Source organism: Hyla sarda, chromosome 1 (genome assembly GCF_029499605.1).
Source record: "Hyla sarda isolate aHylSar1 chromosome 1, aHylSar1.hap1, whole genome shotgun sequence".
Taxonomy (NCBI): Eukaryota; Metazoa; Chordata; class Amphibia; order Anura; family Hylidae; genus Hyla; species Hyla sarda.
The window spans coordinates 294,115,509-294,142,690 of NC_079189.1; the positions used below are offsets into that span (position 1 = coordinate 294,115,509).

General features: G+C 45.5%; 1 protein-coding gene across 2 annotated transcripts in view; it reads right to left on the reverse strand.

Annotated features, from left to right (window-relative positions):
* The window catches only part of KISS1R (KISS1 receptor), a 211,615-nt gene that overhangs the window by 17,128 nt on the left and 167,305 nt on the right, over positions 1 to 27,182 (reverse strand). For both annotated transcript variants that reach the window (XM_056517905.1, XM_056517899.1), the window contains one exon: positions 6,084 to 6,322. In XM_056517905.1, the coding sequence (XP_056373880.1) occupies positions 6,084 to 6,322 (239 nt within the window). The remainder of the gene's footprint in view (positions 1 to 6,083; positions 6,323 to 27,182) is intronic.

Below are 27,182 nucleotides of genomic sequence, written 5' to 3' on the forward strand. Positions count from 1 at the left end.
AGCTGGAGGCACACTGGTTGGAAAATATTGAGTTAGGTAACAGAACCTAACTGAAGGTTTTCCAACCAGTGTGCCTCCAGCTGTTGCAAAACTACAACTCCCAGCATGCACGGTCTGTCAGTACATGCTGGGAGTTGTAGTTTTGAAACAGCTGGAGGTTTGCCCCCCCTTGTGAACGTACAGGGTACATTCACATAGGCGGGTTTACAGTAAATTTCCTGCTTCAAGTTTGGGCTGCGGCAAATTCTTTGCCGCAGTGCAAACTCCTAGCGGGAAATTCACCGTAACCCGCCAGTGTGACTGTACCCTAAAAACACTACACTACACTAACACCTAATAAAGGGTAAAACACTACATATACACCCCCTTACACTGCCCCCCCCCCCCCCAATAAACAATTTAAAACGTCTTGTACGGCAGGGTTTCCAAAACGGAGCCTCCAGCTGTTGCAAAACAACAACTCCCAGCATTTCTGGACAGCCACTGACTGTCCAGGCATGCTGGGAGTTTAGCAACAGCTGGAGGCACCCTGTTTGGGAATCACTGGCGTAGAATACCCCTATGTCCACCCCTATGCAATCCCTAATTTAGTCCTCAAATGCGCATGGTGCTCTCTTACTTCGGAGCCCTGTCGTATTTCAAGGCAACAGTTTAGGGCCACATATGGGGTATTTCCGTACTCGGGAGAAATTACACTACAAATTTTGGGGGGCTTTTTTTCCTTTTACCGCTTGTGAAAAGGAAAAGTTGGGGGCTACACCAGCCTGTTAGTGTAAATTTTTTTTATTTTTTTACACTAACATGCTGGTGTTGCCCCATACTTTTTATTTCCACAAGCGGTAAAAGGAAAAAATTTGTAACGCAATTTCTCCTGAGTACAGAAATACCCCAGATGTGGGCGTAAAATGCTCTGCGGGCACACAACAAGGTTCAGGAGTGAGAGTGCACCATGTACATTTGAGGCCTAAATTGGTGATTTGCACAGGGGTGGCTGATTTTACAGCGGTTCTGACAAACGCAAAAAAAAAAAAATACCCACATGTGACCCCATTTTGGAAACTACACCCCTCACCGAACGTGACAAGGGGTATAGTGAGCCTGAACACCCCACAGGTGTTTGACGAATTTTCATTAAAGTTGGATGGGAAAATGAAAAAAATTATATTTTTTCACTAAAATGCTGGTGTTACCCTAAATTTTTCATTTTCACATCGGGAAATAGGAAAAAAGCCCCCCCAAATTTGTAAACCCATCTCTTCTGAGTAAGAACATACCCCATATGTAAATTTAAAGTGCTCTGCGGGCGAACTACAATGCTCAGAAGAGAAGGAGCGCCATTGGGATTTTGTAGAGAAAATTTGTCCGGAATTGAAGGCCACATGTGTTTACAAAGCCCCCATAGTGCCAGAACAAAGGACCCCCGACACATGTGACCCCATTTTGGAAACTACACCCCTCACGTAATGTAATAAGGGGTACATTGAGAATTTACGCCCCACAGATGTCTGACAGATTTTTGGAACAGTGGTCCGTAAAAATGAAAAATAAACTTTTTCATTTGCACAGCCCACTGTTCCAAAGTTCTGTGGGGTGTAAATACTCACTGCACCCCTTATTAAATTCTGTGAGGGGTGTAGTTTCCAAAATGGGGTCACATGTGGGGGGTTCCACTGTTCTGGCACCACGGGGGGCTTTGTAAACGCACATGGCCCCTGACTACCATTCCAAACTAATTCTCTTTCCAAAAGCTCAATGGCGCTCCTCCTCTTCTGAGCATTGTAGTTCGCCAGCAGAGCATTTTACGTCCTAACATGGGGTATTTCCATACTCAGAAGAAATGGGGTTACACATTTTGGGGGTCATTTTCTCCTATTACCCCTTGTAAAAATGTAAAATTTTGGGGAAAAACTGCATTTTAGTAAAAAAAAACATTTTTTTCATTTACACATCCAACTTTAACGAAAAGTCGTCAAACACCTGTGGGGTGTTAAGGCTCAGCGGACCCCTTGTTACGTTCCTTGAGGGGTGTAGTTTCCAAAATAGTATGCCATGTGGGTATTTTTTGCTGTTCTGGCACCACAGGGGCTTCCTAAATGCGACATGCCCCCAAAAAACCATTTCAGCAAAAGTTGCTTTCAAAAAGCCAAATGTGACTCCTTCTCTTCTGAGCATTGTAGTTTGCCCGCAAAGCATTTTACATCCTAACATGGGGTATTTCCATACTCAGAAGAGATGGGGTTACAAATTTGGGGGGGCATTTTCTCCCATTACCCTTTGTAAAAATGGTAAATTTGGGGGAAAAACTGCACTTTAGTGAAAACATTTTTTTTTTCATTTACACATCCGACTTTAACGAAAAGTCGTCAAACACCTGTGGGGTGTTAAGGCTCACTGGACCCCTTGTTACGTGCCTTGAGGGGTCTAGTTTCCAAAATGGTATGCCATGTTGGGGTTTTCTGCTGTTCTGGCACCATAGGGGCTTCCTAAATGTGACATGCCCCCCAAAAACCATTTCAGCAAAATTCCCTCTCCAAAATCCTATTGTCGCTCCTTCCCTTCTGAGCCCTCTAGTGCACCCGCCGAACACTTGACATACACATATGAGGTATTTCCTTACTCGAGAGAAATTGGGTTACAAATTTTGGGGGGATTTTTCATCTATTACCCCTTGTAAAAATTCAAAAACTGGGTCTACAAGAACATGCGAGTGTAAAAAATGAAGATTTTGAATTTTCTCCTTCACTTTGCTGCTATTCCTGTGAAACACCTAAAGGGTTAACACACTTACTGAATGTCATTTTGAATACTTTGAGGGGTGCAGTTTTTATAATGGGGTCATTTGTGGGGTATTTCTAATATGAAGGCCCTTCAAATCCACTTCAAAACTGAACTGGTCCCTGAAAAATTCCGATTTTGAAAATTTTGTGAAAAATTGGAAAATTGCTGCTGAACTTTGAAGCCCTCTGATGTCTTCCAAAAGTAAAAACTCATCAATTTTATGATGCAAACATAAAGTAGACATATTGTATATGTGAATCAATGTATAATTTATTTGGAATATCCATTTTCCTTACAAGCAGAGAGCTTCAAAGTTAAAAAAAATGCAAAATTTTCCATTTTTTCATCAAATTTTGGAATTTTTCACCAAGAAATGATGCAAGTATCGACAAAATTTTACCACTAACATAAAGTAGAATATGTCACGAAAAAACAATCTCGGAATCAGAATGAAAGGTAAAAGCATTCCAGAATTATTAATGTTTAAAGTGACAGTGTTCAGATGTTCAAAAAATGGCCGGGTCCTTAAGATATATTTGGGCTGGGTCCTTAAGGGGTTAAGGGGTTAAATATAAAAAAAATCATCCCCCTAATAAAAGTTCATATCACCTCTCTTTTCCCATGTTTCAAATAAAACAATGTAAAAAAAAATGAAATAAACATATATGGTATCGCCACGTGCATACTTGTCCGAATTATTAAATTATGTTGTTCCTGATTGCTGATTTTTGGTCACATCACATCCCAGAAAAAAAGTAATAAAAAGTGATCAAAAAGTCACATATACGCATTAAAAACTACAGCTCGTGGGGCAAAAAATTTAACCCTGACATAGCTCCGTAGGTGGAAAAACAAAACAGTTTTTGGGGTCAGAACATGGCATCGAACAAACTTTTTTTTTCTTTTTTAAGTTTTCAGTGTGACCAAAAATCTGCAATTTTGGCGTTTGGATTTATTTTTTTTTTACCTTAGGAGAAACAAAAATTACCCAAATTTGGCATTATTGAATTTGTACTGACCAATAAAATAAAAATAGCATGTCAGATTTACCATATTGTGAACCCTGAAAAAATAATTGCCTCTCAAAATTGCTCTATTCCATATTTATTTCAATTTTGCCTTACATATATTTTTTTTCTGGCTCCGTAATACATTATATGATAAAATAAAGTATGCCAAATAAAAGTACAACTTACCCCACAATACAACTATGTAAGGAGCAAAAAAAAAAAAAAAAACGTAAGCCAAAAAAAATTGCTGGGTCATGAAGGAGTTAAAGTGAATTGGCTTAAAAAACTTGCATAATTTCCATGTGGATTTCAATGTGGAAATTCTGCCGTGTGAACATAGCCTTACACCTGAGACAGCTGGAGCAGTTTGCTTATATTGAGTGGGCCAAGATATCTGCAGACAAGTGAGCATTATGCTAGGTTCAGACTACGGAATTTCCGCCTGCAATTCCTCTTTGAAATTGTAGGCGGAAATTCCGCTTGCTAAATGTATAGTGTATTGAATGGTTTTCTGTTCACAAATTCACACTTTGGAATTTGTGAAGCGGAATTTGTGAATGGAAAATCCGCTTCGAAATTTCCACCTGAAGAAAGGCGTTGCTCTTTCTTCAGGCAGAAATCCACGCGGAACACATTGGAGTCTATTGGAGACTGCAGTGTCCGCGCAGTCCTAACGCCGACTGATTCAGTAAGCGCTGGCTGCACTCGGAATCTCCGGGCGGAAATTTTCTGCCCGGAGATTCCGTAGTCTGAACCTAGCCTTAGGCTAAGTTTCCACTTGTTTTTTTTTTTCCTGGCAGTTTTTGGATTTCTGCCACTGCAGTTTTTGAGCCAAAGTCAGAAGTGGATCCATAAGGGAGGAGAAGTACAAGTCCTTTCTTTATATTTCCTATTCCTTTTGAATACATTTCTGGGTTTGGCTCAAAAACTGCAGTGGCAGATATCCAAAAACTGCCAGGAAAAAAACCAAGTGGAAACTGATCCTTACAGTAATCATTGTATTGACTGCCTCAAAAAGTTGTGCACCAAAATATTGAGTTCAGGGAACCATCATTTTTGTCCAGGAAATTTTATTATTATTATTTTTAAATGATTCTGTTGAACCACAATTCAAAAGCAATGTCTGATTTTTATCCATTATTACTTTTGTCCGTTTTAAGGTATTTCAGGGAGCATCGTGGGTATTTCGGTCTTTAACGAAAGGGTACAAACAATTTTGTCCATGTGTGTATCTCCATGCTGTTGAGCACTATTGAAATAAAAAGGTATGCCCCCCAGAATCATAATGAATAGCCCTATCTATCCATTCTATACATCCATGGTTTTCTGCTGATCGGTCCACTTTAACATTCATAGCTTAATTTTACATTGGATATTTGTAATAGTAGCTGCCTTATCCTCTGTTGCATGCATCAGGAAATCTTATTCACTTAGGCTAGGTTCAGACTACGGAATTTCCGTCTGCAATTCTGCTTTGAAATTGCAGGCAGAAATTCCGCTTGCTAAAATGTATAGTGTAGTGAATGTAATGAATGGTGTAGTGAATTCACACTTCGGAATTTGTGAAGCGGAATTTGTGAATGGAAAATCTGCTTGGAAATTTCTGCCTGAAGAAAGGCGTTGCTCTTTCTTCAGGCGAAATCTGCGCGGAACACATTGCAGTCTATTGGAGACTGCAGTGTCCGCGCGGTCCTAGCGCCGACTGATTCAGCCAGCGCTGGCCGCACTCAGAATCTCCGGGCGGAAATTTTCTGCCCGGAGATTCCGTAGTCTGAACCTAGCCTAACCCTTCCATGGTGCCCCAGGAAATAAAATTGGCCTTATATAGGAAGAAATGTATTACTAACTCCTTTTCACTAAGCGTTTTGCTTATGATAAGCTCTTAAATAACATAACAGTTAAATATTTATAAGGCTGGGTTCACACTACGTTTTCTCCCATACGGGAGCGCATACGGCAGGGGGGAGCTAAAAGCTCGCGCTCCCGTATGTCACCGTATGCGCTCCCGTATGTCATTCATTTCAATGAGCCGGCCGGAGTGAAACGTTGACCACAGTTTTAGGTCCGGTTGTAAAAGCGCATACGGCGCAAAAATGAGCCGACCGGACCGAACGTTTCACTCCGGTCGGCTCATTGAAATGAATGACATACGGGAGCGCATACGGTGACATACGGGAGCGCAAGCTTTTAGCTCCCCCCTGCCGTATGCGCTCCCGTATGGGAGAAAACGTAGTGTGAACCCACCCTAAGACAGTTCACATATTACAATGTCTTGCAGCATTTTCAGAATTTTACCTGGTAGCTGTTATCAGCTGGCTCCACAGAGGGCCGTCCCATCTGATAGACCATGGCAGAGTAACAGATACAAATAGTGAGCAATGGAAGGAGGTACACCACTAGAAAGTTGTAAAGGATGAAAGCCTTTTCATGGGAAACAGATGGGAAAGATTCTATGCAATATATCTGTGGTCCAAACCAATAGCCTTCAATGAGCTTATTGTAAATGGTCACTGGGATAGACACAATAAAGGATCCTGTAAATTAAAAACAAAATCCATAAGCAGGTTTGACATAACATCACCATACACTTACAGCTGTACAACAAATATTCTCAAGAATAACTTCTTATTAAGGGAAACTTATCAAGGGATTTAGGCGTTTTTTTTTTTTTGCTTACATAAGTCGCACTAAAAGTCGCACGTACGCCTAAGCAATTCTTGTTGTGCGACTTTTGTGGGTAAGCAAAAAAATACTAATCAGCCCTACCTAAGCAATTTTCAATTTTCACTTTGCAGTGTTCGGGAATTTATCATTGCGAAGGTCGCACGTAAGCAAATAAAAGTCGCAAAACCCCTTCAAAAAGTTACAAGTGTAAGCCAGGCCAGACCTGGCTTACAAACTTGCCTTTCAAAGCAATTTCTAAAAAGTTGCACGAAAAGTCACAACTGCGACTTTTGTGCAACTTTTTGTGCATCTCCACTCCCTGGCCACCAGCCCGCATCTCCATCGCACGACTACAACTCCCAGCATGCTCTTGCAGTAAGGACATGTTGGTAACTGTCCTGAGGCGGCAGCAGGAGATTTGCTTGTCACCTGCCCCCATGCACAACTACAACTCCCAGAATGCTCTTGCAGTAAGGACATGCTGGGAGTTGTAGTCCTGTGGGGGTGGTGACAAGCTTGTCAGCTGCCCCTGCTGCACGACTACAACTCCCAGCATGCCCTTGCAGTAAGGACATGCTCAGAGTTGTAGTCCTGGGCCGGAAGATGTGCTTGCCATCCGCCTTGTCACACGACTACAACTCCCAGCATGCCCTTGCAGTATCCCGCCTGCCTGTGTCACACAACTACAACTCCCAGCATGTCCTTACTGTAAGTAAGTTGCATTCCTGCGGCATGTGCAGGTGACAAGCTTGTCACCCGCCCGCACATCTCCCGTCCATGCTACACGACTACAACTCCCAGCATGTACTTACTGCAAGGGCATGCTGGGAGTTGTAGTTGTGTGGTGGGGGTGGCAGGATATGTGCAAGCAGGTACAAGCTTCTCTGGCTTTCTGGTCACCCTCCTGCACATCTCCCACCAGCCCGCGTCCAATGACTTCAACTCCCAGCATACACTTACAGTGAGAACAGTAGTAGCGACGCGGGCGGGAGATGTGCGAGCAGGTGAAAATAAATGTTCTATTTTCCATGTTTTTCAGATCCATATATCCTGTGGACTACTTCGGATTCAGTGGACTACATTGATGACCAGCTTTTTTTTGTTTCATGTTAATAAAATGGTTAACGAGGGCTTGTGGGGGAGTATTTTTAATAAAAGTTTTATTAAACATATTGTGTTTTTTATTTTCATTTACTTTACAGGCTTAGTAGGGAAAGCTGTCTTATAGATGGAGTTCATTACTAAGCCGGGGATTAACGTTAGCCACAAAAAAGCTAGTGCTAACCCCCAATTATTACCCCGGTACCCACCGCCACAGGGGTGCCATGAAGAGCTGGTACCAACAGTCCCAGAGCGTTAAAAATGGCACTCCTGGGCCTAAGCGGTAACAGCCTGGCATCATTTAGGCTGGGAAGGGCCAGTAACAATGGTCCTTGCCAACCCTGGTAGTGTCAGGCTGTTGCTGCTTGGTTGGTATCTGGCTGAGAATGAAAATAAAGGGAACCCTATGCGTTTGTTTTATATTTAATTATTTATGGAAAAAAAAACGTGTGGGGTTCCCCCTATTTTCTTTCTCAACCAGATACCAACCAAGTAGCAACAGCCTGATGTTGACAGGGTGGGCAAGGACCATTGTTACTGGCCCTCCCCAGCCAGCCTAAATAATGCCAGCCTGTTACAACCTAGGCCCAGGGGCACCATTTTTGATGCTCCAGGCCTGTTGGTACCGTCTCTTCTAGGGACCCCTGTGGCGGTGGGTACCAGGATAATAATGGGGGGTTAGCGCTAGCTGGTTTTGGGCTAACGCTAAGCCCCAGCTTAGTAATGGACTCCGTCTATAAGACAGCTTCCACTACTAAGCCTGTATAGTCATTTTTTTTTAAAACACAACATGTTTAAAATACGTTTAAAAGAAGAAAAAAATGGGTTAGTACATTTAGAGGGAAAAAGTGGTAATTTTTTTAAAAAATAAACAAAAGTAATTTATTGGTTTTTGCTTATGTGTGCCAAAAAAAATGGTATTTAAAAGTGATTTATTGGTTTTTGCTTATGTGAGCCAAATTTATCAACCCCCTGTGACAGTATGTTAAATATGTCACACATTAGCAAAACTAAAGCAAAAAAATATATAAAAAATGACTACAGAACTTGCTTATCAAAGTAACAATGATAAATGTCCCCCATTGTGTTTATTGCTCTTGTGACCAAATGGAAATGTTCCACTTGTGAAGGTCATGACACATTTAAAGGGGTACTCCGCCCCTAGACATCTTATCCCCTATCCAAAGGATAGGGGATAAGATGTCACATCGCCGGGGTCCCACTGCTGGGGAACCCCCGGGATCCCCGCTGGGGCACCCCGCTATCATTACAGCACAGAGCGTGTTTACTCTGTGCGAAATGAAGGGCGATACAGGGAACGGAGCAGCGTAACATCATGGCTCCGCCCCTCGTGATATCACGGCCCGTTCCCTTAATGCAAGTCTATGGCAGGGGGCGTGACGACCGCCACGCCCCCTCCCGTAGACTTGTATTGAAAGGGGCGGAACTGCCCTGTATTGCCCGTTATTACGCTCGCTCTCTGCTGTAATGATAGCGGGGTGCCGCAGCGGGGATCCCGGGGATCCCCAGCAGCGGGACCGAGGCGATCGGACATCTTATGCCCTATTCCTTGGATAGGGGATAAGATGTCTAGGGGCGGAGTACCCCTTTAAGGCCTCATGTATAAAAACAAAGCATAACGTTCTCCTTAGCAAACAAATATATCACATCTTTAGGCTATGTTCACACCAGAGTTGTGGAGTTCTGTTACATGCACTGATAATGGGGCCAGGATAGAGTGACATTGGACACCAACAGATCCCGACAGGTTCCATACACTTTGAATGGGGTCCGTCGGGGTTCCGTTATTGTGCATGATTTCAGGGAACAAAACTATCTGACACATAGGATCTTGGCTAAGTTCCATCATTATGATGGATTTGGGGAACAGCGTTCCTTAACCAGGCTCCTAATGCTGATATGAACATAGCCTTAAAGGAGAAATGCAGCACAAAACTATTACCTTCCCTTGTGCACGGGCAGCAAAAACTAAAAAAAAAAAACTTTACCTCACCTTCCTCTGTTCCCCCATTGTGCTAATATTGGTGGCCCGGTCCTCCGGCGCTGCTTGGCTCCCTGCTTCTTAGGCTCGGAATGTCACACTGTGGTCAGTGTATCACCGGCCGCAGCAATGTCCTGCCTAGGCTGGTGAGAGTGCACTGTCATGAAAGGTGCCCGGGCAGTAGGGAGAAGGCGGGGCCCAAGCTCCTTACATGACAGTGCGCTCAGCCTATCACTCGACGAGGTGGGACATCGATGCAGTTGGCGATACGCTGACTGCAGTGTGACTTTTCGAGCCTAAGAAGCATGGAGCAGAGCAGTGCCGGATGACCAGTACGTCGTTATCGGCGCAATGTGGGAACGTAGGAAGGTGAGCTAAAGTTTGTTTGTTTTTGCAGCCCGGGCACAAGGGAAGATAAAGTGTTATTGTCATTAACAAAAAAAAATGTTCATGTCATAGACACATATCAAAAGTTTTCATCAGTCAAGGTCTGGGTGCTGAGATCCCCATCAATTGGTAAAATAATCAGGAAGAATTGCTCAGCTAACCATAACCACTGAACAGTTTTTCAACCCCCAAAAAATTGGCTGAAAAAACGCCGTAAATAAAATATGGCTGTTCCACCGCTATTTCAGGCAGATCACGGGGAAACTCTACTATGAATGGGGTAACTAATCTGGTCGCTTATTGGCCTCTGGACTCAGGGACAAGAGGTCCTCTACGTTTATCCCCGAAATTTGCACGACTTCGAATGCCACCTCCCATCTTACTCGGGACATTCTTGCCGCCTTCCACAAATTTAATACAGACCTCTACAACCTGCCCAAACCAACAGCACTCTCCTCCACCACGACTGACATGCCATCCCTCCAACAATACCTGTCTGCCACTGCTCTACCCTGCCTTCCCCAGGAAACTATTAGACTCCGTGATCTCATCTTTACCGTCAGGCAAGAGCCCGGGCCCAGATGGATACACGGCAAAATTCTATAAGACCCTTAAATCAGAGTTGTCGGCTCCTCCTCCAGACATTTAATGCAGTCTCTCCGGGATCCCACCTCCCCCCCTCCTTCTTGCAAGCCTTTGTGTCAGTAATCCCCAAAGAAGGGAAAGATCCCCTGCTCTGTCCGAGCTACCGCCTGATATCATTAATTAATGTAGACGCTAAATTATTTGCTAAATTGCGGGCCAATAGGCTAGCAGAACATCTGGACTCCCTTATCCATCCCGATCGGGTGGGCTTAGTCCGGGGCAGAGAGGTGCGGGATAACACCCTGAGGGCTTTATCCTCGATTCATTGTGCTCATCGCCTTAAAACCCCCCTTCTGCTCCTATCATTGGACGCGGAAAAGGCATTTGATCGGGTGGATTGGGACTTCCTTGAGGCCACACTCGCTCAGATTGGACTGGGACAAACCATGATGGAGAGGATCATGACACTATACTCGTCCCCACAGGCTAGAATCCGCATCAATGGACAACTGACCGCTCCATTCCTCATCCGTAATGGCACGCAGCAGGGATGTCCCCTGTCCCCGCTCTTATACGTCCTCTGCATGGAACACCTGTTGGTGGATATCAGACGCAACCCCAACATAAGGGGGCTGCCACTGCCGTTGTGCCATTATAAATGCTCAGCCTTTGCGGATGAAATTCTCCTGTCCCTCTCCACTAACAAATCTGCCTTCCCTTATGGCTACTGTGCGCTCTTTTTCGAGTTACAGTAACTATAAACTTAACGCATCCAAATGTGAGGCCTTACCTATACTAGTGCCAGCCGGACTTCTCCAATCCCTCAAAGCCTCTTACCCTTTTCAATGGCAGTCGTTGAAATACCTAGGTGTCCAGGTCCCCAATAACCTAGCAGACACATACCGCCTTAATTTCCCCCCTCTTCTTCAGATGCTATGCTCAGACCTGGCCATGTGGGAACGCAGAGACTTCTCATGGTTGGGACGTATAAATATATTCAAGATGAATGTGCTCCGTCGCTTACTCTATCTCTTCTCCTGCTTGCCAGTATTCCTACCTCGTTCCTTCTTTGGGGAGGTCTCTGCGGTCCAAACTGGCTTCGTCTGGGCGGGCAGGCACCCGAGACTGGCCAAAAAGATCTTAATCAGACAGAAAACCGACGGAGGTTTAGCACTTGCTGACCTTACTGCTAACTATCTAGCCATGGCACTTAATAGGATCTTAGATGGATTTCACCATAGAATGTTAAGGCAGTGGGTATCACTAGAATCTCGCCCCACGGATCTGGATCTTAAATCCGTCTTGTGGTTACTGAAAGGATCCCTGCCCAGGAACCCGGTACCTGACGTTCCCCCAGTACTAGCCTCCACTATCAAAATGTATCACACATACCTGGCATGTAAATCGATCCTCTCTCCCTCCGGCCTGCTCACCCTCCTTTTTGGAAACCCAGACTTCCCTCCGGTGCTCCGAGCAATGACATTCCTTTCATTCCTGAAAGACAGTGCACCCACCTTCAGGGACATACTGACTTCTGACAAGTTGAAACCCCTAACGGAGCTAACAAGTGAGCCCTCCCAACCCCACAACTACGCATTCCAGTATGCCCAACTATCGCACTTCTATGAAGCCAATAAGGAGCGCCTGGTCCTTCATAGACAATTGATGCCCTTTGAACGCCTTTGTTCCTCCACGGCCGCGGTGGGCAAACCTATCAGTACATTATACTCCCTCTTAGACACACATTCATCAGGCCTTCCATCGTTCTGTCTGGCATGGGAAAAGGAACTGGGCTGCTCCATCTCAGAAAGGGAGTGGAGCTAGGCCTTCTCTTGGTGCCACAGGTCCTCCACCTCTTGTAAGGCACATGAAACAAATTATAAAATCATATCAAGATGGTACCGAATCCCCTCCCTACTGGCTCGCTGCTATCCGAATGTCGTGGATGTGTGCTGGCACTGTGGAGGACCTGGTTGCAACGTCTAAGGCTGTGTTCTGGTCCCGGGTTCTTGATGTTATATTCCGTCTGTCCTCGGTCCAACTCCCCAAGTCACCTAAACCAACGCTCTTATCTATGCTCCCAAACAACACTCCACGGACGCACGCTCGTTTGATACACTTCTTGTTGTTAGTGGCCAGAACGGTAATACCCAGATCATGGAAATCGTCGACACCTCCGTCGGTTTCGTCCTGGCTTTGGGAGGTCTCCCATCTATATAGAATGGAAGAGTTACTTGCTGATTCCCGCAACCAAATTGACAGATTCTTTGCCGCCTGGCGACCATGGTCGGAGTTTATATCAGCTAACGATTTTGAAACTCTTCACCTGGGAGATTAATCTCTCATTGTTCTTGCCATGTGATCTTTCAGGTAGTGAGGTTACTGCTCAGATCACCCGGTGTCACTGATGCTGTTCGCACAGCACTGTAATTATAGTGCTTTCTCTTGACCTATGCCCTCTCCCTCTTCTTTCCTCACCCCCCTTTCTCCTCTCGTCCTCTTCTCCTCCTTCCTCCCCCTCCTTGCCTCCCTTTTTTCCCCTTGTTATCCCCTCTATCTTTATATCTCTCACTCTGTTTTTCTCCTCTATTGCCTGTTTTTATGTTCCGCAAGCCATGAAGTCGCTCACTACATATTACCGTATTACCTAGTTACGTATTTTAGTTGTTCTGCCATATCATTAGACCTATTGTTAAGGACACCTACTTACTTATTTCATGGGACGGTTTCCCTCCTGAGAATTTGTCGGACAAATTTGTGGCACTGTTCTATCTGTTGTATTATGCTGTTACTGAAAGTGTGCTTTTATGAAACTTTAATAAAATGTTAATTTGGAAAAAAAAATGTTTTTATTTTTTATGATGTATGAACATGGCCTTAGGCTGAGTTAACATGTTGATAGGTGAAAAGAGAAAAAAACTGCAGTAAATTAGGTATAAAAACTGCCATGCTTTTTATTTAACAATGTGGTTTATTAAAGTGCATATTAAAGTGCATATGTCACAAATTTATCAACCCCCTGTGACAGTAGATTAAATAAGTCACACATAAGCAAAACTAAAGCAAAAAAATATATTAAAAAAATTACTACAGAACTCGCTTATCAAAGTAACAATGATAAATGTCCCCCATTGTGTTTATTGCTCTTGTGACCAAATGGAAATGTTCCACTTGTGAAGGTCATGACACAGCAAGACATCAGTTAAAGAAGGAGCAGGCATCATGTTACAAGGTAGAGGTTTGCAAAGTATCCATATACTAATATCTATTTGGCTGTGTCGGCAGTTTCCTATGCGTAAAATATGTAATTACAATTTTTTTTTAAATATATAATGTGTGCACTGAAGGCCATTGTTTTATAGACTTTGTTGATTGACCAAAAGGACAAGCAAAACTACATGAAAGGTGTAAACAAGTGATAATGCTAAAGTAGCCCCTGTAAAGTACTCAGCACTGTATCTTGAACTCCATGTATGAAATATAAACCGAAAGAAAACAAAACTGGGTCACTTGAAAAATCATATCATAAAAAGTATACATGAAATGAGGAATACATATGTAAAAAAAACAGGGCAACACCTGAAACATGCACACTATGATGTACGGTAAATACAGGGTAATGCCGGGTTCACATGGCTGGAACTTGCGTGGAATGTCCGCACAGAATATTCCGCACGACATTCCACTGCCGCCATTGATTTCAATAAAATTCTGCTGCACTGTTCACAAGGCATAATGCTAGCGCCGGATGTTTCTGCCGCAGAAATTCTGATTCTGCAGAAAGAATAGACAAGTCTAGTCTTCCTGCTGAGTCCCCAAGGAAAGGCATTGCCGTCTATAAGATGGCACTTTTCTGTGTGTTTCTAGCATCTGCCAACATTCAGCACATTTTTCTCCTAGTGACTCCGGCCTAAATGTATTATAGTTACAACTGATGTCAACCAGATAAGGAATACTGTAAGGGTCACGGCAGGTGGTGTATCCTCTGGGCCCTTTGTGAATGATGACGTGAGCCATGCCAGGGAGCGGAGTCTAAGGTGTCGCTTTCACCAGAGCCTGCCGCAAAGCGTGACGGTCTAGCTGCGGCAGCCAGCACCGAAGTCGCTACCCCTGGCATGACTTGTTCACACAGGTTGCTGGAATGTGGCATGGCACAAAAGGAAACTGGCGAGATGAGGTCAAGGTAGCAGTAGGTCAGGGCAGGTGGCACAGGTGCAGGGTCAGGTAACGGAATAAGGATCAGGAACACGGATATCAGGAACTCAGAAGCTTTCTCTAGGGCACAAAGGCAACAAAGATCCATCAGGGAACAAAGGGAGGAGCTGATACTTAAAGACAGGGTGCAGGTGTGAACACTTAATTAAATGAGGACTGGCCCTTTAAATGTAAGAGCTCCGACACGTGCACACCCTAGGAGGCAGGGGCACACACACCAGGGCTGTGGGAACAGAAATACCAGGGAGGTGAGTGACTCCCTCGATGCGAATCCCAGCCCCACCGGCAGCGGGGACAGGACAAGAGAGCGCTCATGGCCAGCATATCTGGCCGGAGCGCATATGCTACAGTACCACCCCCCCCCCCCTTTGATCCCCCCCTCTTCTTTGGAACTCCTAAAGTTCCCCACTACATGAGACCAAGTGGTTTCTGGAATGGGCAAAGGCTGTAAGGGACTTGCAGGTTTCTGTCATGGAGTCTTCCGTGTTCTAAGGTGACCAACTGGCAAAGAAGAATGTCCGCAATTCAAGACTTTACGTCTGAGTTTAACAGGCACAGAAGATATCACAGGAGGAACATTATGCCTTGGCGTGGAGTCCAATCTTGGCGACATCGGAGGATCTGGAAAGAGCGTCGGCTCTTTTATTAGCAGGCCTTAGAGGAGGACAGTGATCTTGGCAATATTGTCCCCAGCATGTGATTTCACCAGATTTCCAGTCAAGTTGTGGAGAATGACGTTGAAGCCAAGGAAGAGCAAGAAGAAGCTCCAAATTCAATGTGGTGGAAGGGGGGATCAGTGTGGAATTGCACCTTACAGTTCAGATTTTGTCCATTAACAGAAGAAATGTAGAAGGGCTTGATAAGACGCCTCACTGGACGACAGTGTTTATGGACCTGGGAGGCACCAATGAAGTTGCCAGCGGAACCGGAGTCCAAAATTGCAGAAGCGATGAAAGAAGTCTTGGCAGAGGAAAACACTTGAACAGGGATGGTCAAGTGAGGAGAGGTAATATAAACATCTAGGGATGCTGCTCCTACTTGTCCAAGATGAGAGCGTTCTCCTGGACGCGGAGGATGTATAGAACAGTCTTTGAGAAAGTGCTCCGGACTGGCACAATATAGGCACAAATTCTCATTGCTTTGACTGGATCTTTCCTAGCACGTTAAGCGAAAACGTTCCACTTCCATAGTCTCTTCGGCAGGAGGCAAAGTAGACAGTAGAGGTGAATGTTGGAACACGGGTGCCAGGCGAGGTAATCGCTGTGTCCGGGCAGGTTCTTTTTCCAAAGGAAGTTCTTCCTGCCTCTTGGCAAAATGCATATCAATTCAAGGGGCTAAATGCATAAGTTCGCTCAGGTTAGTTGGAGAATCTCATGCAGCGAGAGCATCCATGATTCTAGAGAAAAGTCTTTTTTTAAAGGTAGCACACAAGGCCTCGTCGTTCAGAGCAAGTTCAGAGGCAAGTGTGCAGAACTGACTGCATAGTCGCCAACGGAGGAGTTCTCTTGGCAGAGGTTCAGAAGAACCATCTCTCCAGAGGAGGTTCTTCAAATGCATTGCGGAATTCTGCAAGGAAGGCTGACAGGTTCCAGGAGACTGGATCTCTACCATCCCAGAGAGGAGTAGCCCAGGCTAAAGCTTTTCCAGACAGTAGACTGAACACAAACACCACTTTAGCATGCTCCGTCGGGAACAGATCCGCCATGAGTTCTAGATGGATAGAAAACTGTGTAACAAAGCCTCTACACAGCTTGGGATCTCCGTCATACTTAGAAGGCAAGGACATATGAAGCTGTTGAACCATGGCTGAGAGTTGATTCAATTGCTGCGACTGACTGGCTAACTGCTGTGACTGTTGAGCCACAACGGTGGAAAGATCAGATACATCTGGCAAAGGCACCCCAGCAGGATCCATGGCCGGATCTTACTGCAAGGGTCACGGCAGGTGGTGGATCCTCTGGACCTGTGTGGATGATGACGTGAGCCTTGCCAAGGAGCAGAGTCTAAGGTGCTGCTGGTTAACACCAGAGCCCGCCGCAAAGCAGGATGGTCTTGCTGCGGCAGGCGGCACCAAGGTCACTACCCATGGCATAAATCATACACACAGATTGCTGGGATGTGGCATGGCACAAAAGGAAACTGGCAAGACAAGGTCAAGGTAGCAGTAGGTCAGGGCAGGTGGCACAGTTGCCGGGTCAGGTAACGGAACAAGGATCAGGAACACGGATCTCAGGAACACAGAAGCTTTCTCTAGGGCACAAAGGCAAAAAAGATCTGGCAGGGAACAAAGGGAGGATCTGATACTTAAAGGGGTACTCCAGTGGAAAACTTTTTATTTTTTTTATAATCCTTCCAGTACTTATTAGCTGCTGAATACTACAGAGAAAATTATTTTCTTTTTGGAACACAGAGCTCTCTGCTGACATCATGACCTCAGTGCTCTCTGCTGACATCTCTGTCCATTTTAATAACTGTCCAAAGTAGGAGAAAATCCCATAGAAAACATATGCTGCTCTGGACAGTTCCTAAAATGGACAGATATGTCAGCAGAGAGCACTGTGGTCATGATGCCAGCAGAGAACTCTGTGTTCCAAAAAGAAAAAAATTCCTCTGTAGTATTCAGCAGCTAATAAGTACTTGAAGGATTAAGATTTCTTTTAATAGAAGTGATTTACAAATCTGTTTAACTTTCTGGCACCAGTTGATTTAAAAAAAAAAACAAAAAAAAAAACAGTTTTCCACAGGAGTACCCCTTTAAAGACAGGGTTCAATGTGAACACTTAATTAAATGAGTACTGGACCTTTAAATGTAAGAGCTCCAGCACCCACACACCCTAGGAGGCGGGGGCACATGCGCTGGGGTTGTGGGAACAGAAAGACCAGGGAGGTGAGTGACGGGCTGGGATTCGCCTCCCATCATGGGAATACCAGCCCCGCCGGCAGCGGGGACATGACAAGAGAGCGCTTACGGCCAGCGTATCTGGCCGGAACACAGATGTTACAAATACTTGTTATGTACTGGGACACAGTTAGCAGCACAATTGGCACTGGATGTGCAAATAAGCAACCAACCAATTAGTTAGGCGCATAAGGCAGCTACTCGTATTTTAAAATGCCATGGGCGGTGAATGCCAAACAGCATGCAAAGTAATAAAGCAATAACCAAAAAAAGGACTATACAGAGGACTATATTAACAAAAGTAATGAGATGATATAGGTACCAGGATAGTGCTATCCAGATTCCTGCACCATCTCAGTTTGTCATTTTTTTTGCTGTGCACTTTTACGGGACGTGGTTTACTGATGCACAAATTAACATATTGCAGGACAATTTGTTACATTTCTATCCTTTTGTTTGGTATTGAAATCCAGAATGGATTTTTTGTATAAACCTGCAGCATTTCCATTATTTGTTTACTTGTGTTAGACCAGAAGTGTAGTTGTCCATGACAGCTTTACTTAGAGCTGTATTATCATAATGCCAGATGTAGAAAATGACACAAGATGGTGACTAGCTGATCTTGTAATAAGTCATCATTATTTTTGTATTTCTGATCTATAAACAATGCTTGAAAAACGAACAAGACATCTGCAGATAGTAATTGTCTTCCAGTTGACTAATAAGGAGTTTTCTCATAATTACTTTTTTTAATTTTTTTATTTGTCTATATTCCTAAATAATTTGTTAAACCATACATTTATCATTAAAATATTGTGGACAATGACAGCATTTTGCTCTTGCTTTAGAGATTGTTGACCTTTATTAGAGGTTGAATCATATTCATTGCCTGTGCAATTCCCCAGCACATCTCCTTCAAGCTTCCTTATTTAACATAAAGAGCTCTTGAAATGTACTAAATTACTTGGAGAGGCTTTGCAAAACAGGAGGAGGAAATTACTATTTGGGTTTGGAGATACATTAATTGTTAAAAATCCAAAACAAAGTAATTGGGCAGAGGGGTCATTGATGGCTTTTCTTTCTGTCCAGCCCTCCTTTCTATTACGGCACTGGCAATGTTCATTGCTAGGCAGGTAGGTAAATATGATCTTCCATACGTAAAGCATTAGTGCAAACTGTAAATGCAAATGCTTTAGAAATATATCACTCAGTACCTATTCCTGACCATGTACATCTAATTTTTATGTGTCTAGCACCTTTATTTAATTTTTCATTACACTTTTAATTTAGCTCACTAGTTTGAATTCCTCTCAAAGGGAGGGGGCGTGGCCTCACTGCAGGTCTCTGCCCCCTCCCTCAGTATGTTGTCTGCTCGCATCTCCCCTAGTATTAGCTAAACTACAACCCCCAGCTTGTCCTCACTGACAGTAGCGGGACACAAGCTGACAGTGGGAGGATTTTTCCTCCAGCAGTGAGGCCTGCACTCACAGCTGTCAATCAAGGAAATATGTCCATGACATAGGTGATGACGCATGGACACAGCAGGACTAATATGTGTCCAAGCAGGCAGGGGGGGGCAGTTGTTTGACTGGCTTTTTTAGTATGAAATACTGAAAATTTTCTAATGAAAGCAAACCTATTGGTTCTGCATGCTTTACAACATATCAAAAGTTTTTGTATCTGACGGTGCCTATTTAAGCCTGTAGCTTTCCTAACAAATACATGAAACCACATGATTTTTAAAATAAGTCCCTATTCCTCTTTCTGTTAAATATTAGTGCTAATTTAGTGCCATGCAGTTTGCGCATGTATTTACGGTATAGAATAAGGGTCCCTACATACAAGACTAAAATGCTGCAGCATTTAAATCTGAAAAAATGTACACACATCTATATGAGTTTGGAGACATTGTCAATGTCTTATTTTTATCAGTTAATTTTCAGTAAATTTTTATTCAATATTACGTTTGTCAGTTTCGAGTTATTTCAGGGAGCATTGGGGTTTTTTATGGAAGGGTATCAACAAAACTTGTCCATGTCTGTATATAGTCTATATGTTCCCCACTGACTTCAATGAGGAAGTCTAAATCTGAAATAAGTCTGCAGTTCACCCACTTCAATAATGTTTATTGACTATAAACATCAGAGCATCCCGCAAATAACTCTGCAAGAACTCCTTAGAGAGTTTGCAACTGCATGGAGATTGTGCATTGCAGAAAAGGAGAATCTGCCTTTCTGCTAACTGTATATGCAGTGCTCAATGACCAATGTATATACAGCCTAGCAGCAGCGTAAGCCTTCCTATCCTGGCAATCATGTGATATAGCAGATCCAGGTCAGATCCAGGTCAGCCCTGCAGATATACATCAATAGCGTTTGTGGCATTTAAAAAGGCCAAAAAGTGACAGGTGCTGCTCCTGTCTGGTGCCCGATCGGTTACTTTGGCAGCCAGAGGTCTATAGTAGGCCTCCATGCCTGCTGTAGTAATTCTGTTGTTACAGTCTGCCTCAAGCAGGCTGTAAAAGCAGAGCACTGAATTGATCCATGCTATGAAATAGCTGATCCACACTATGCACATTGATCAGTTTTAACAATCTATTGATTAGTTATAAAGTACCCTAGAAAGACTTAAAATGTTCAAGAAAAAAAAAAATTGGTGGACTAAAACATTTTTCATTGTGCTTATTATTCTACATTACAGCCCATGTTCTATTTTCACATGACATATTTGCCCATTATGAGGGAGCTGATAGCTGGGGGAGACAAGGACTGGTCACTAAGCTGTAACAATCCAGATAACAAATATTGTTTGAGATAGAAGGTCATTCTAACACATGATAGAAAACATATTTGGTCTATTCATATTTTATTTAAGAGCTCCAGTCAGGACAATGTATTGTTTGGAAAGCAGTCATTGTCTTTCTTCAACATCTCTCATCTGTATGACACTGCACCTGTATTGATATTGTTCTCACTTGGCAGTTTTTTTCTTTTTAAACTGCTACTACTGTCTTTGAGTCAAAGCCAGAAATTTATTGAAAATATGAAATATTAAGGAAGGACTTATACTGCTCCTTCCTTCTGGTTTTGGCTCAAAAACTGCAGTGGTAGGTTTAAAAAAAGATGGGGCGTTAAGGGTGGCCATAGGAAAAAAAACTCAGACTTGACTTGAGTAACTCCCCAAAAATACACCAAATTCTAGTTAACACTCTGGCGCATGTGGCAAAAAAATAATAATAATTGGTGTTAAGTTAGATTCACCAGATTCATTTTTCTGAGAAATCTTAAACTGACCCTAGACATGTTATCCCCTTAGACATGTTAGCCCTATAGGGGCTGTGAGAGAGAGGCAGGGACCCCCCCCCCTGTCAAGATCTGTGCCTCTCAGGGCTGAAAAACTGTCTGTAGTGCAGGGTGAGTTTACAGTAAAGGGACAGGTAGGAGGTTAAAAACAAAAAAGAAAAAAAAAGTTAAAAAAAAGTTCCCCACCCCACTCCCTAATAGGTCCTCAAGGGTCCTCTGCACCCTGACCCGGGCCCTATTAGGAGTTCGGGTGTTACATTTGCCCCCCCCCCCCCTTTTTTTTTCTTTTTTTGGCCACAGGGTTTTTTTTTCTTCATATAACAGTGTGTGACTTATAATCACACACCGTTATATACAAAAGTTACACGAAACACACACACTACACACTCCCCCACCACATACCCCCTCCCCCCATGCCACCGTCCCCCCCACCCCCTCGCCACCATAGAAAAAAGACGATGGCCCGCAGGGCATTTTCGGTGGCGGAGGCATATGCTTTACTTGCCTTTGACTACAAATCTGACAGTGAGGACGAGGAAGATCCTACTTTTCTGTGTTCTTCCTCGTCCTCCTCATCATCTAGCACTGCTGATGAGTCCACTCTACGGTGGCGGAGATGCTGCCAGGCAAGGCCACGCACCCCCCATGAAAGTGATCCAGTGGCTGACACTACAGGTTGGGCCATTTATATGGATACACCTTAATAAAATGGGAAACTACGGATACTGGAAGCCTGTGCTAGCATTCCTCCTGCGGTGTTGCTATCAGTGTGTGAAGAGTGGGAGAAGAGGGTTGCATTGACAATCCAACACAATGGGCAGCACATTGAACACATTTTATAAGTGGTCAGAAACTTGTAAATAACTCATGAAAGAATAAAGTTAAGTTAAAACCAAGCACATCATTGTTTTTCTTGTGAAATTCCCAATAAGTGTGATGTGTCACATGACCCTCTTCCTATTGAAAAAACAAAAGTTGGATTCAAAGTGGCCGACTTCAAAATGTCCGCCATGTTCACCACCCATCTTGAAAAGTTTCCCCCCTCACATATACTAATGTGCCACAAACAGGAATGTCACGATGCCGGCTGGCAGGTAGTGGACCCTCTGTGCCAGAGAGGGATTGGCGTGGACCGTGCTAGTGGACCGGTTCTAAGCCACTACTGGTTTTCACCAGAGCCCGCCGCAAAGCGGGATGGTCTTGCTGCGGCGGTAGTGACCAGGTCGTATCCACTAGCAACGGCTCACCTCTCTGGCTGCTGAAGATAGGCGCGGTACAAGGGAGTAGGCAGAAGCAAGGTCGGACGTAGCAGAAGGTCGGGGCAGGCAGCAAGGATCGTAGTCAGGGGCAACGGCAGAAGGTCTGGAAACACAGGCAAGGAACACACAAGGAACGCTTTCACTGGCACTAAGGCAACAAGATCCGGCAAGGGAGTGCAAGGGAAGTGAGGTAATATAGGGAAGTGCACAGGTGAAAACCCTAATTGGAACCACTGCGCCAATCAGCGGCGCAGTGGCCCTTTAAATCGCAGAGACCCGGCGCGCGCGCGCCCTAGGGAGCGGGGCCGCGCGCGCCGGGACAGAACAGACGGGGAGCGAGTCAGGTAGGGGAGCCGGGGTGCGCATCGCGAGCGGGCGCTACCCGCATCGCGAATCGCATCCCGGCTGGCAGCGGGATCGCAGCGCCCCGGGTCAGAGGACGTGACCGGAGCGCTGCAGCGGAGGGAGTGAAGCGAGCGCTCCGGGGAGGAGCGGGGACCCGGAGCGCTCGGCGTAACAGTACCCCCCCCCTTGGGTCTCCCCCTCTTCTTGGAGCCTGAGAACCTGAGGAGCAGACTTTTGTCAAGGATGTTGTCCTCAGGTTCCCAGGATCTCTCTTCAGGACCACAACCCTCCCAGTCTACTAAAAAAAAATTTTTCCCTCTGACCTTTTTGGCAGCCAAAATTTCCTTGACCGAGAAGACGTCCGAGGAGCCGGAAACAGGAGTGGGAGGAACAGATTTGGGAGAAAAACGGTTGAGGATGAGTGGTTTGAGAAGAGAGACGTGAAAGGCATTAGGGATACGAAGAGAAGGAGGAAGAAGAAGTTTATAAGAGACAGGATTAATTTGACACAAAATTTTGAAAGGACCAAGATAGCGTGGTCCCAACTTGTAGCTAGGGACACGGAAGCGGACATATTTAGCGGAGAGCCATACCTTGTCTCCAGGGGAAAAAACGGGGGGAGCTCTTCTTTTCTTATCCGCGAACCTCTTCATACGTGAAGAAGCCTGTAAGAGAGAATTTTGGGTCTCTCTCCATATAATGGAAAGGTCACGAGAAATTTCATCCACAGCGGGCAGACCAGAGGGCAAGGGGGTAGGGAGGGGGGGAAGAGGGTGACGGCCGTACACCACGAAAAATGGGGATTTGGAGGAAGATTCAGAGACCCTGAAGTTATACGAGAATTCGGCCCATGGAAGGAGATCTGCCCAGTCATCCTGGCGGGAGGAAACAAAATGTCGCAAATAATCACCCAGGATCTGGTTAATTCTTTCTACTTGTCCATTGGACTGGGGATGATATGCAGAGGAAAAATTTAATTTAATCTTGAGTTGTTTACAGAGAGCCCTCCAGAATTTAGACACGAATTGGACCCCTCTATCCGAGACAATCTGCGTAGGCAACCCGTGAAGACGAAAAATGTGTACAAAAAATTGTTTAGCCAACTGAGGCGCAGAAGGAAGACCAGGAAGAGGGATGAAATGTGCCATTTTGGAGAATCGATCAACGACCACCCAAATAACGGTGTTGCCACGGGAAGGGGGTAAATCAGTAATAAAATCCATACCAATCAGAGACCAAGGCTGTTCGGGGACAGGCAGAGGATGAAGAAAACCAGCGGGCTTCTGGCGAGGAGTCTTATCCCGGGCACAGATAGTGCAGGCTCGCACAAAGTCCCCAACATCCGTCTCCAGAGTCGGCCACCAATAGAAGCGGGAGATGAGTTGCACAGATTTCTTGATGCCCGCATGACCTGCGAGATGGGAGGAGTGACCCCATTTGAGGATTCCGAGGCGTTGGCGTGGAGAAACAAAGGTCTTTCCTGGAGGAGTCTGCCTGATGGAGGCAGGAGAAGTGGAGATCAGGCAGTCAGGTGGAATGATGTGTTGCGGAGGGAGATCAACTTCTGAGGCATCCGAGGAACGAGAGAGAGCATCGGCCCTAATGTTCTTATCGGCAGGACGAAAGTGAATCTCAAAATTAAATCGGGCAAAGAACAGAGACCACCGGGCCTGGCGAGGATTCAGCCGTTGGGCAGACTGGAGGTAGGAGAGGTTCTTGTGGTCGGTGTAGATAATAACAGGAAATCTTGATCCCTCCAGCAGATGCCTCCATTCCTCAAGTGCTAATTTAATGGCTAGAAGCTCTCGATCCCCGATGGAGTAGTTCCTCTCCGCTGGAGAGAAGGTCCTAGAGAAAAAACCACAAGTGACAGCATGCCCGGAAGAATTTTTTTGTAGAAGAACAGCTCCAGCTCCCACTGAGGAGGCATCAACCTCCAATAGGAAGGGTTTGGAAGGGTCAGGTCTGGAGAGCACGGGAGCCGAAGAAAAGGCAGACTTGAGTCGTTTAAAGGAGTCTTCTGCTTGAGGAGGCCAGGACTTGGGATCAGCATTTTTTTTGGTTAAAGCCACGATAGGAGCCACAATGGTAGAAAAATGTGGAATAAATTGCCTGTAATAATTGGCGAACCCCAAAAAGCGTTGGATAGCACGGAGTCCGGAGGGGCGTGGCCAATCTAAGACGGCAGAGAGTTTGTCTGGATCCATCTGTAGTCCCTGGCCAGAGACCAAATATCCTAGAAAAGGAAGAGATTGGCATTCAAACAGACATTTCTCAATTTTGGCATAGAGTTGGTTGTCACGAAGTCTCTGAAGAACCATACGGACATGCTGGCGGTGTTCTTCTAGATTGGCAGAAAAAATTAGGATATCGTCCAGATATACAACAACACAGGAGTATAACAGATCACGAAAAATTTCATTGACAAAGTCTTGGAAGACGGCAGGGGCATTGCACAGTCCAAAGGGCATGACCAGATACTCAAAGTGTCCATCTCTGGTGTTAAATGCCGTTTTCCACTCGTCCCCCTCTCTGATGCGGATGAGGTTATAGGCGCCTCTTAAGTCCAATTTAGTGAAGATGTGGGCACCTTGGAGGCGATCAAAGAGTTCAGAGATGAGGGGTAAGGGGTAGCGGTTCTTAACCGTGATTTTATTAAGACCGCGGTAGTCAATGCAAGGACGTAGGGAGCCATCTTTTTTGGACACAAAGAAAAATCCGGCTCCGGCAGGAGAGGAGGATTTACGGATAAAGCCCTTTTTTAGATTCTCCTGGACGTATTCGGACATGGCAAGAGTCTCTGGGGCAGAGAGAGGATAAATTCTGCCCCGGGGTGGAGTAGTACCCGGGAGGAGGTCGATAGGGCAATCATAAGGCCTGTGAGGAGGTAGAGTCTCAGCTTGTTTTTTGCAGAAAACATCCGCGAAGTCCATATAGGCCTTAGGGAGACCGGTTACTGGAGGAACCACAGAGTTACGGCAAGGGTTACTGGGAACCGGTTTTAGACAGTTCTTGGAACAAGAGGACCCCCAACTCTTGATCTCCCCAGTGGACCAATCCAGGGTTGGGGAATGAAGTTGAAGCCAGGGAAGTCCAAGGAGAATCTCCGAGGTGCAATTGGGGAGGACCAAAAGTTCAATCCTCTCATGATGAGATCCGATGCTCATAAGAAGGGGCTCCGTGCGGAAACGTATGGTACAGTCCAATCTTTCATTATTTACACAATTGATGTAGAGGGGTCTGGCGAGACTGGTCACCGGGATGTTGAACCTGTTGACGAGAGAGGCCAAAATAAAATTTCCTGCAGATCCAGAGTCCAAGAAGGCCACTGTAGAGAAGGAGAAGGCAGAGGCAGACATCCGCACAGGCACAGTAAGACGTGGAGAAGCAGAGTAGACATCAAGGACTGTCTCACCTTTGTGCGGAGTCAGCGTACGTCTTTCCAGGCGGGGAGGACGGATAGGACAATCCCTCAGGAAGTGTTCGGTACTAGCACAGTACAGGCAGAGGTTCTCCATACGGCGTCGTGTCCTCTCTTGAGGTGTCAGGCGAGACCGGTCGACCTGCATAGCCTCCACGGCGGGAGGCACAGGAACAGATTGCAGGGGACCAGAGGAGAGAGGAGCCGAGGAGACGAAACGCCTCGTGCGAACAGAGTCCATATCTTGGCGGAGTTCCTGACGCCTTTCAGAAAAACGCATGTCAATGCGAGTGGCTAGGTGAATAAGTTCATGTAGATTAGCAGGAATTTCTCGTGCGGCCAGAACATCTTTAATGTTGCTGGATAGGCCTTTTTTGAAGGTCGCGCAGAGGGCCTCATTATTCCAGGACAATTCTGAAGCAAGTGTACGGAATTGTACGGCATACTCGCCAACGGAAGAATTACCCTGGACCAGGTTCAACAGGGCAGTCTCAGCAGAAGAGGCTCGGGCAGGTTCCTCAAAGACACTTCGGATTTCCGAGAAGAAGGAGTGTACAGAGGCAGTGACGGGGTCATTGCGGTCCCAGAGCGGTGTGGCCCATGACAGGGCTTTTCCGGACAGAAGACTGACTACGAAAGCCACCTTAGACCTTTCAGTGGGAAACAGGTCCGACATCATCTCCAGATGCAGGGAACATTGGGAAAGAAAGCCACGGCAAAACTTAGAGTCCCCATCAAATTTATCCGGCAAGGATAAGCGTATCCCAGGAGCGGCCACTCGCTGCGGAGGAGGTGCAGGAGCTGGCGGAGGAGATGACTGCTGAAGCTGTGGTAGCAACTGTTGTAGCATAACGGTCAGTTGAGACAGCTGTTGGCCTTGTTGCGCTATCTGTTGTGACTGCTGGGCGACCACCGTGGTGAGGTCAGCGACAACTGGCAGAGGAACTTCAGCGGGATCCATGGCCGGATCTACTGTCACGATGCCGGCTGGCAGGTAGTGGACCCTCTGTGCCAGAGAGGGATTGGCGTGGACCGTGCTAGTGGACCGGTTCTAAGCCACTACTGGTTTTCACCAGAGCCCGCCGCAAAGCGGGATGGTCTTGCTGCGGCGGTAGTGACCAGGTCGTATCCACTAGCAACGGCTCACCTCTCTGGCTGCTGAAGATAGGCGCGGTACAAGGGAGTAGGCAGAAGCAAGGTCGGACGTAGCAGAA